At 49.1% G+C, this 10,446-nt stretch overlaps 2 protein-coding genes across 11 annotated transcripts; both read left to right on the top strand.

Moving 5' to 3' along the window:
• Positions 1-296: 296 nt before the first annotated feature.
• Wdr45 (WD repeat domain 45) lies at positions 297-7,310 on the top strand. Of its 8 annotated transcripts, none has more exons than XM_008842582.3 (11): positions 297-503; positions 3,150-3,220; positions 3,331-3,405; positions 3,492-3,596; positions 4,880-4,988; positions 5,103-5,197; positions 5,673-5,752; positions 5,870-6,078; positions 6,205-6,264; positions 6,347-6,492; positions 6,894-7,310. In XM_008842582.3, the coding sequence occupies exons 1-11, from the start codon at positions 367-369 to the stop codon at positions 7,001-7,003; spliced, it is 1,197 nt and encodes a 398-aa protein (XP_008840804.1). In that variant the 5' UTR covers positions 297-366; the 3' UTR covers positions 7,004-7,310. The 8 variants fall into 8 exon arrangements, with proteins under 8 accessions (XP_008840804.1, XP_008840803.1, XP_008840810.1 ...); XM_008842581.3 differs by having other exon boundaries at positions 6,175-6,264; XM_008842583.3 differs by having other exon boundaries at positions 299-503; positions 4,883-4,988.
• A 328-nt stretch (positions 7,311-7,638) lies between these two features.
• On the top strand, positions 7,639-10,281 carry Praf2 (PRA1 domain family member 2). 3 transcript variants are annotated; one of them, XM_029568028.1, is made up of 3 exons: positions 7,639-7,826; positions 8,826-9,043; positions 9,450-10,281. In XM_029568028.1, the coding sequence occupies exons 1-3, from the start codon at positions 7,729-7,731 to the stop codon at positions 9,587-9,589; spliced, it is 456 nt and encodes a 151-aa protein (XP_029423888.1). In that variant the 5' UTR covers positions 7,639-7,728; the 3' UTR covers positions 9,590-10,281. The 3 variants fall into 3 exon arrangements, with proteins under 3 accessions (XP_029423888.1, XP_008840800.1, XP_029423889.1); XM_008842578.3 differs by having other exon boundaries at positions 7,644-7,907; XM_029568029.1 differs by lacking the exon at positions 7,639-7,826 and adding an exon at positions 7,902-8,034.
• The last annotated feature ends 165 nt before the right edge of the window (positions 10,282-10,446 follow it).

Below are 10,446 nucleotides of genomic sequence, written 5' to 3'. Positions count from 1 at the left end.
TTTTATCATTAAAAAAGTATCATTTTGTAAATAAACAGACATAGGAAAAAAAAAAAGTAAAATTCTATCCCTATCTTTCCCCGCCCAAGGCGAGCTCAATTTTCAATTATCATTTCCTTTTCTTCGCCTCTGCCTGGACCATCTGGAGCCAGAAGGGCAACCATCCGGACAGCCACTCTAGCACAATACGGAGGACCAACTCGTTAGCTGGGAAGGTTCACCCCTCTGTCTCTCAGGGGTTAACGAGTTCAATGTTTGGCATGCTTCCGCTTAGGAAAGGGAGGCCCCTCCTCTGTCCCTGGTTCCCTCGGACGGTCCAGCCCTTGGGAAATCTCTTCTACCCGCGAGGCCCCAGTCGTCCCTACTATGCTCTCCAGCCCTCCTGGGAGGACTCTACTACAGCTCTGGATACTCCAGAGATCCACGAGCTGCCTGAGAAGAACTGCGATCGACTTTTCGGACCAGGATGAGTCACTTCCGGTCGCAGACTCCCTCCTCCGGAAGTAAGGACTGATGTAAACACCGGAGCCGGTCATCAAGGCCCCGGGAGGTCAGAAAATTGTGCCGACGGCGGCACCTACAGCTAGAGCTGGGATCACGACGAGGAACTGGAGGTCTTTCCTAAGGGTTGGTCTGGGTCATGGGGTGGGTGTCTCTAGTAGGTCCTGATAGATGATGGCTTGGGACAGGAGTCTTAAATAGGTGCTGTCATGAAAAGGAACCTGACTTTTGGGAGAGGTGGAGGCATCCAAGGTAGAGTTATTGGATACGGTGGATATTGTAATAGAGATCTAAAAAGGAGGTCTTGAAAGCTTAGAGTTGAGCTGACCAAAGTATAGCTCTTGAGGAAGTGAGAGCTAGGTGGCAGGTGTTACACCAGGTTTTAGGCTCATAGAAGATGAGTAGGGGGTGTGCCTAGACAGAGATCTTGGAGTGATGGGGTTTGAACAGAGGAGGAGACTTCTAGGGCAGGAATCTTGGTTAAGTTCCTTTTTCTTGGCTGGGGTTTTGGGTGGTGTGTCCTGCAAGAAAGTCTTGAGGGGGTAGCTGTACCCTAGGGCTGGGTCTATAGGAGATAATGTGGGGACAAGGACAAGTTTTAGGGGTATGGGATTTATAAAGGTGGGTTGGGGTTTAGCTCAGTTAGGACTCAGGTACAGAAAACAAAGAATGGAATGTTAATTTAGAATGAGGGACTGGAGAAATGACTCAGTGGTTAAGAGCATATATTGCTCTTCCAGAGGACTTGAGTTTGATTCCTAGCATTTGCATCAGGTGGCTCAGTATCACCTGTAACTCCAGCTCCAGGGGTCTCTGGCCTCTGTGGACTCCAGTATTAATGTGCACATACACATACCTTTGCATACATATATACATGATTAAATTTTTAAAGTTTAAAAAAATTTAGAGTGAGGGGCTGGGGAAATGGCTCAGTGGTTAAGAGCACTGGCTGCTCTTGTAGAGGACTTGGGTTTGATTCCCAGCATCTACAATGTAGCTAACAACCATCTGTAAATTCCAGTTCCAGGGGATCCAACACCCTCTTCTTGCCTCCTTGGGCATTGCATGACACAGGTGTACTCACATACATGCAGGCAAAACACTCAAACACATGAAATAAACATAAGTAAATCAAAAATGTAAAACGGAATTTAGAGTGATAAAGGGATGTCAGGTGGGGTCTTCAGGATGTAAGGGACAATTCCCCTTTGGGTCAGAGGAAGCAACATGTGAGATGAGGTTGGGGAAAGTGTGGTGGTGGTGGTGTGTGTGTGTGTGTGTGTGTGAGAGAGAGAGAGAGAGAGAGAGAGAGAGAGAGAGAGAGAGAGAGAGAGAGAGAGAGAGAGAGAGAGAGAGAGAGAGAGAGAGAGAAAGAGAGAAGGGGTAAGTGTGAGAGAGGTCTTGGAGGTGGATGAATGGGTTGGCATTAGAAAGGCATGAGAAGGGGAGTTCTGTGGGTGGAGGGTCGTGCATGCATAACCTTCCTCTCAGAAAAGTGCAGGATGTCTTAGCCCTTGTTCCACCCTGTTTACTAACAGATGATAGTGACATGTAAGTATAGGCCTGGATATTGATAGGTAGGAATGTTGGAGAGAGAGCAAGCGGCGCAGATGGAGGAGGCACCGAAGCACAGACGGAATTCTCAGCGGGATACAGATTTATTTCGCACGGGGCACCTTTCCCTTGGGGAAGGGAAAGATGTCAGCCCACGGGCTGTGAGCTGGGACTTTATATATAGGGGCTTTAGGGTGTAGAAGGGGGAATGTTTGAGGGAGAAATCAGGGAGGGGGAAGCAGGAAAAGCAGGTAGGATTAGGGTCTGGAAGTGTTTACTTTTTCCCTCTTAAGATAAGAGAAAAGCTGTTATGATAAACAACTTCTAAAATCTCTGGTTAACAGGTAGGTCCCTGTTGGGGAGGGGGGAAGCTGCTGCTGTTTGGAACCCTAACAGATATGGGGTCGGCCAGTTTACCTGTGGTCTTGGCAGACTTGAACAGATACTCTGGGATATATTCCTCTATTTTTCATTTTCTTTTCTTTTTGAGATAGGGTCACACTATGTAACCCTGACTGGCCTGGAACTGACTATGTAGATCAGGCTGTCCTAGATCTCATAGAGATCTGCCTGCCTCTGTCTCCAAGTTCTGGGATTAAAGGTGTGTGCTACCCCCCCACCTTGTTTTTGCTTTTTGAAAATCTGGATCAAGAAAAGTATCATTTGGTAACCCTGACTGGCCTGGAACTGACTATGTAGATCAGGCTGTCCTAGATCTCATAGAGATCTGCCTGCCTCTGTCTCCAAGTTCTGGGATTAAAGGTGTGTGCTACCCCCCCCACCTTGTTTTTGCTTTTTGAAAATCTGGATAAAGAAAAGTATCATTTGGGGAGGAAGTTGGGTGTGGCAGCACACACCTATAATCCCTTACAGACTTGGAGGCTGGAGGATTTCTGGGAATTCAAGGCCAGGCTGAGCTATATAAGGAGTTCTAGATCAGCTGGAGCTACATAGCAAGACCCTATTTCCAAACAGAATAGACAAAAAAAGTAGGAAGAAATCATTTGGGGGACAGAAGTTGTAGGAATCAAGAAAGGAGGGCCTCCCCACCCCCTACAAGGACTCCTTGAAATGCTGTCCTTTCTGTATCCAAGGAAGCAATTCTGGACCATGACTCAACAGCCACTCCGAGGTGTGACCAGTCTACGTTTCAACCAAGACCAAAGTAAGAGAGGCTTGTACTTGTGCCCTTGAGGAAAGGAGGGAAAAGAAGAGTTAAAGACCCACAGTGAGCCCTAACATTCTCTGAGTCTGATAGATTCCTTCCATTCCCAGGTTGCTTTTGCTGTGCCATGGAGACAGGTGTACGCATCTATAATGTGGAGCCACTGATGGAAAAGGGACATCTGGGTGAGCTGCTGTTGGTGGTGGGGCAGTGGGCAGAATGATCAGACTGGGCACTAGCATCCTCTACTAACACCCTTGTCCCTATGCAGACCATGAGCAGGTGGGCAGCATGGGCCTGGTAGAGATGCTGCACCGCTCCAACCTGCTGGCCCTGGTGGGTGGTGGTAGCAGCCCCAAGTTCTCAGAGATCTCAGGTAAGAGCTTTCATCCTGTACTTGACCTAGATTCCCCAAATTCCTCACTTCCCACAGAAACCCTGAGGCACTAGCAGATGAAATTGTCAGCACCTCAGCCTCCTACATTGAGGTCCACAGCTTATAAGTCATGGATCTTAATGCTTGAGAAGCTTGGTCTTTTTATTTAGGAAACATTTATTGGGGCTGGATGTGTAGCTCAGTGGTAGCACACTTGCCTAGTATGCATGAGGCCCTAGGTTTCATCTCTAGCACTATAAAAACAACAAAACCACTTATTGTGTGCCTGCTATATGGCATGTTCTTAACTATGGAGCACTTACTGTGAACCTGATATTGTTCTAAGCACTTTATACACATTTTTTTTGAGACAGGGTCTCCCTGTGGCTCTGGGTGGCCTGGAACTCCTATGTAGACCAAGCTGGCTTCTATCTCAGGCTGCGTCTGCCTCCAGAGTGCTGGGATCAAAGGTGTGCCCAACCATACGTGGCCTCAAACACATTTTATTGAGGCTCTGTTTTGTGTAGTAAAAAATGACCTTGGATTGATCTTCCACCTCTACCTGCCAAGTCTTGGGATTAACAAGCTTGTGCCACCACACTTGGTTTATACATATTAACTCATTTATTCTTATAGTAATTCTGTGTTGTACTAGGGTTGGAACACAGGGCCTTGTATATGCTCTATTATTGAGCCATACCCCAAGCCCCCTTCACTTTTACTGATGACAAAACTGAGGCCCAGTTAAGTGACTTATCCAAGATCACACAATCAATAGGTTTTCAAATCTTGGAGCCATCTTTCATACACCCTCTTGGCTTGAGCCTCAAGTGCCATCTTGTTTTAAGGGTTTTTCTTATCGATTCCACCGCGACATGGCAAGAGTTGTCCTAGGTGAGTCATAAAGCTTTAGACTTCACAGGAATATCCTGTGGGGGTATGGATTGGATCCTAGAGACAGAAGTAACTGCAGAGGGGAAGTTGTGGGACTGGGTACGAATCCCTTATTGTTTGTTCTTGGGCTGTATGGTCGTTGATTATAGATGCTCAGCCCATTTGAACATTGATTTCCTTATCTCCAAATCAGCTTAACTATTCTAGAATGTGTTCCCTCAGGGATCTTGTCCACAAGTGTTTATGCTCTGTGAGGCTCATAATTGAATATTTAGTGAAAGGTGAAGCAAGTAATTGAGGGCTCATAAGGAGTAAGGGGTGGGTCCTGTGTCACTGGGGCTGCCCCTTAACCCTAAACCTTGGTCCTGCTGACCTACCCACCTGCCCAGCAGTGCTGATCTGGGATGATGCCCGAGACGGCAAGGACTCCAAGGACAAACTGGTACTGGAATTCACCTTCACCAAGCCAGTGTTGGCTGTGCGCATGCGCCATGACAAGTGAGCTTGATGAGGACTGGGGTGGGGGCACGAGGTTCCCATAATAAGTGAGGTTAGTTCCACCTGGGCAGCTGCCCTCTCCTTATGGCCTTCTGTGCTATGTGGTGTCTGCAGGATCGTGATCGTGCTGAAGAACCGCATCTATGTGTACTCCTTCCCTGACAGTCCTCGAAAGCTGTTTGAGTTTGACACTCGGGACAACCCCAAGGGTGAGAGGACCCATATATGCAGGTGTAGGGATGTGAAGCTGTGGATGGGACAAAAATGAGGAAAGAAGGGACACATCTTAGAAATGTTGGGAAAGAGGCGGAGGGAGAGGCTCTGCTGAGATACTCAAATGCTCTGAGATACAGTCCTTTCAGACCCTGTCAGTTACTTATCCCCACCCCCAGTCCTGCCCCACATGACAGCAGAAACCACCAATTGAGAACTGAGACTAAACACATGGGTAGGTATGTCAGGGAGACCTGGGCTTCCAGGGCTTTCATAGCAACTTACTAGAGTCTGCTCAGGCCATAGTGAATGGAGCTGAGTGGAAAGCCAGCCTTTGTGAGGCTGCTATGGGAAACATGCCACAGAGGGTTGAAATCTGGCCTCCCTTATCAAACTCTATCGATTCTGAGACCCAGCCTGGCCCGTGCCTCCCCTTCATCTGCCAATCCCCACTTCATCCTCACACCTTAGGGCTGTGTGACCTCTGCCCCAGTCTGGAGAAGCAACTGCTTGTGTTCCCTGGACACAAGTGTGGAAGTCTGCAACTTGTGGTGAGCCATTCAGTGGTCAAGGGTGGAGAGGTGGGTGGGCTGCATCTCCTGTGATCGTGTGGTCCCTCCCTTCCACACCACACCACACCAAGCCTAAACTGCTCCCTCATACCCCAGGACCTGGCAAGTACAAAACCTGGCACTTCATCTGCTCCATTCACCATCAATGCACATCAGAGTGATGTGGCCTGTGTGTCCCTGAACCAGACAGGCACTGTAGTGGCCTCAGCCTCCCAGAAGGGGACCCTTATTCGTCTTTTTGACACTCAGTCCAAGGAAAAACTGGTGGAGCTGCGCAGAGGCACTGATCCTGCCACCCTATACTGGTGAGCACATATATGTGTATGGTGGGCTGGTGACTTCATAGCACAAGTCATAACACTAGGCATCACTACTGTACTATCTTGTAGCATTAATTTCAGCCACGACTCCTCCTTCCTCTGTGCTTCCAGTGATAAGGGCACTGTCCACATCTTTGCTCTCAAGGATACCCGTCTCAACCGCCGCTCTGCGTGAGTGTCCTCACTCTATCCTGTGTGACCCAACTCCCCTGCCCATATGTTATACTTGGGCTTACTGAGTGCTTGCCTACAGGCTGGCTCGAGTAGGCAAGGTGGGACCTATGATTGGGCAGTATGTGGACTCTCAGTGGAGCCTGGCTAGCTTTACTGTGCCTGCTGAATCGGCATGCATCTGCGCCTTTGGACGCAATACTTCCAAGAATGTCAATTCTGTAATTGGTAAGAACAGAACCTTGGTTTGGGGTACTACATGTGTAAAGGACTACAGGTTGAACCTAAAAGAATTTGAGGCTTGCTGGGCATGGTGGGGCACACCTTTAATCCCAGCACAGAGGCAGGCAGATCTGAGTTTGAGGCCAGCCTGGCCTAGTGAGTTCCAGGCCAGCAGAGGTTACAGGGAGACTGTCTCAAAAAGACAAAGAAACAAAACGAAAAAAGAATATGAGGGTTATGAGAAGTCAGAGGAAACTGGAATGTGTGACCCACTTCATGTTTAGTAAGTAGTATGGCACTTGGGCAAAGCCTTCTAGCTAGACCCTAGGCCACTGTGGGACACCAGAGAAGATCAGAATACGTGGCTGGGGCAGCGCCTAACCTTTCACACTTCTATTCTCCCCCAGCCATCTGCGTTGATGGGACCTTCCATAAATATGTCTTCACTCCTGATGGAAACTGCAACAGAGAGGCATTCGATGTATACCTTGACATCTGTGACGACGATGACTTTTAAGGACCCTAGCAGCCGTGCTAGAAACCTGCAGTAGCAGATTGCCAAGCTGAGCCTTCGGGGTGGTGAACTAGCTAGCAATCATTAATGAAGCCTCCCACTCTTCCTTCAAGCAGAGCTGTATCTAAATAAACAGCTCACTTCCCCCAAGGACTTTTTTGCGCCCAAGGCAAGGGACATTCCCAGGGCCGCCTATTCTGGAGAAGATTCTCAAGGACCCAAAGGGAATGTCTTAATCCAACCTGGGGATTTTAAAAAGTTTACCAGGTCTCTGATACGATATAAATTAATAAAAAGGCTTTAAATGGCATTTATGACTTGACCTCAAGGGCGGGGCATACTTTCTCATAGGTGTGGCCCTCTAGGATCCTGACTGGACAGGGAATCCAGCTTGAGACCTAACAGCTCCTACAGCTTTATCTCTGCCAGTTTGGGTTCAGCTGATTGCTTCCGGCACAGCCCCGCTAGGTGCCCCGCCCAGGGGTGGAGAGAAGTTTGAGTTTTGGGCCTCGCCACGTGGTGGAAGCTTGGTTTCTTTGCAGCCTCGGTTGCCTTTTTCCACTTGCGTTTACCACCATTGGCTGTTTCTGGTCACGTGCGTGCTGCGCAGCACGCCCTGCTTGCCATTCGTCTTTCTAGACTCTATTTCCCAGTGTGCCCCGCGGTGCCGCGAGGGTAACGGGTGTTGTAGTTCTGCCGCCCTTCGGAGTGGTCCAGCAATCAGCAGGATGTCGGAGGTGCAGCTGCCGCCACTGCGTGCCCTAGACGACTTTGTTTTGGGGTCGGCGCGTCTAGCGGCTCCTGATCTATGCGACCCACAGCGATGGTATCACCGCGTCATCAACAATCTCCTCTACTACCAAACCAATTACCTTCTGTGTTTCATCATCTGTCTCGCTTTGGCCGGGTGAGGGACGAAGGTGGTGATTGGCTGGAGATACCAGCCGGATGCTCAGAGAGGGTAGACTTGCGAGTCTTTCAGGACTGGGAGGTGGAAACCTAAGGGAAATGCTAGGCTGGAAAGGGCAAATTTGGTAAGAATGGAAGGTCTGAGGGGCATGGATGGGAGGACTTGAAGGAGGCAGATCTTTGTTATAAGGAGGGACACGGTAGTGAGATTGGAGGGAGAGGTCTGGAGGGAAGACCTGGGTAGGGGGAAAAAAAAGGAAAGTGGGCTGGGAAGTGGACCTGAAATTTAAGGAAGGCCTGAAAGGAGGGGGGACGTGAGAGTAACTAAGAGGTTAGGGAACCCTGGGGAGTTTAGGATAGAGATGGGGATGTGGTAAAGAAGGGGTTGGGTGAGCTTGAACTTGCTCATGTTGTGGCCAGAGGGGCCTGAGACCAAAGATAGACAATCTGAAGAAGGGACTTGGGCAGGGTTGCAAGAATGGGATGAAAGACCTCTAAGGGTTGGTTCTAGCAATTGTGGAGAGTGGCTCTATACGGAAATGGTACTGGAGGGGCTTTTGAAGGGAAGGACGCCTGGAAGGATCCAAGTGTATTGACCGAAGTCCTGGTTGAGGGATCTGGAAGGGTTCTTATCAAGTAGAAGGATTGTGGGGACCCATATGGGATTACTAAAAAGGAACCCTGCAGGGGTAGAGTCAAAAAGAAAGACCAGGGAAGTGTTAGGAACCAGGGACCTCTAGCAGGATGGGAGGACATGAAGTGGAGACTTCAGGAAGTACTGACAACAGAGATGAGGGTCCACAGGAATCCCTGGAAGATGGACCTGTTGGAGACATGGTTGCAGCTTTTGAACAAAACTCTTGGGGCCCAGGACTTGGTAGGTTGGAAGGCTAGCTTAGTGCCCTTGTTTCCGCAGGTACGTGCATCCGGTGCACACACTCCTGAGTGCGCTTGTAGTCGTGGTGGCCCTTGGGGTGCTGGTGTGGGCAGCTGAGACCCGAGCAGCTGTGCGCCGCTGCCGCCGCAGCCACCCTGCTGTCTGCCTGGTTGCAGTGCTTGCTGTCAGCCTCCTTATTCTCTGGGTCGCCGGCGGCGCTTTCACCTACCTGCTTAGCATCACCACACCAGTGCTTCGTGAGTTTCTTTCCGCGTTATAGCCAGGAAAACAGCCAACTCATGCTTGCGAAGCCAGGCCCGCCCTGCACCGGTTCCTGGGCAAAGAGAGGGCAGGAAACTCTAGAAGACAGGCGCGCCTCCATTAAATGTGCCTTTCCTGGCTTTGCTCTCTTCTGAGAGCGTCCTTTTTGAGTGTCCCCATGTTAAGTGCCATAAACTAGCCATGTCTGGATTTCTTGGGATGTTCTTCCTGGTCATACCCTCAATTACAGAGCAAATTACCTGGCATTATTACTTGGCTGCTTTGAGAATCAGAACCACTGGCCTGCCCCCAAGTAAATTAATTCCCTTCTGTGGGCCCCAATTGACTGCAAGCTGAGACACCCCCCCATCCCACTGACCCCACTCTTGGTACTGCCCACAGTGATCTTGCTGCATGCTTCGCTGCGTCTGCGCAACCTTAAAAACAAGATTGAGACCAAGATTGAAAGCATTGGCCTAAAGCGAACACCAATGGGCCTGCTCCTGGAAGTGCTGGGACAAGAGCAAGAGGCTGGATCATAGGAGCTTGGCATCTGTACCCTGGATCTTGAAAACCCCACCTAATTCCCTGGACCTTTGGCCTTTTCCCAGCCATTAAAATATGAGCCTAGAGCTAATCAACAAAAACAGAGTATCTTTGACTGCTCACTCTAGCTCCAAATTAGTCATCCCTCACCTTCAAGTCCCTATTACCTAGGAAACCAGAGACTTCTTGAGTCCTAAACTTGAGATTCAGAGCCACCTATACCTAGCCCTGGGTAGTTAAACCAGTCTCAAACTGGGGACCCAGAGATACTCCTATAACCCAAACCTGGGGCTCATTTGTCTTCCATACTCCAAAGCTAGGGCCTGGAGCAGAATATTCTCAAATCTTAGAACCCAAGTTAAGATATAGTCAAATTTTGAGCCCCAGGTCCTTAGCCCTGACCTGGTTGAATCCTTGATCCCAGATAACCATAATCCTCACCAGTCCCAGTAGCCTCTGTCCATCTAGCTGATTAGAGATTTTGTCCCTCCCCTGAAAATGTTACAGTGTCAAGGACGAACATACAGGGCCAGCCAGGAAGAGCCCAAACTGGGAATGGGGTCATTCATAAATATATGTATCAGTATTCCTGCAACAATGAAGCTGTTGAATCTTAAACTAATTTGGCCTTCTGGGTAAATTCCTTGTACCTTTCAATAAACATTAGTGGTCTGCTGTCTGCTTTTCAGTTCTGCTAGACCCTACATTACTGGGTTTCTCTTAAGTATAGAGGCTGAAAGGGTAATTACTATGACCCTCAAACCTGTTACCTCTGGATTACCGTTAAGGCACAGGGAGGCTAGGGGCAGAAAGTGTACTATCATTTGGATCCTAAGAGTTCTTGCCAGGCGTA

Source organism: Nannospalax galili, unplaced genomic scaffold (genome assembly GCF_000622305.1).
Source record: "Nannospalax galili isolate Female #2095 unplaced genomic scaffold, S.galili_v1.0 scaffold741, whole genome shotgun sequence".
Classification (NCBI taxonomy): Eukaryota; Metazoa; Chordata; class Mammalia; order Rodentia; family Spalacidae; genus Nannospalax; species Nannospalax galili.
This window is presented reverse-complemented; position numbering and strand designations above follow the sequence as displayed.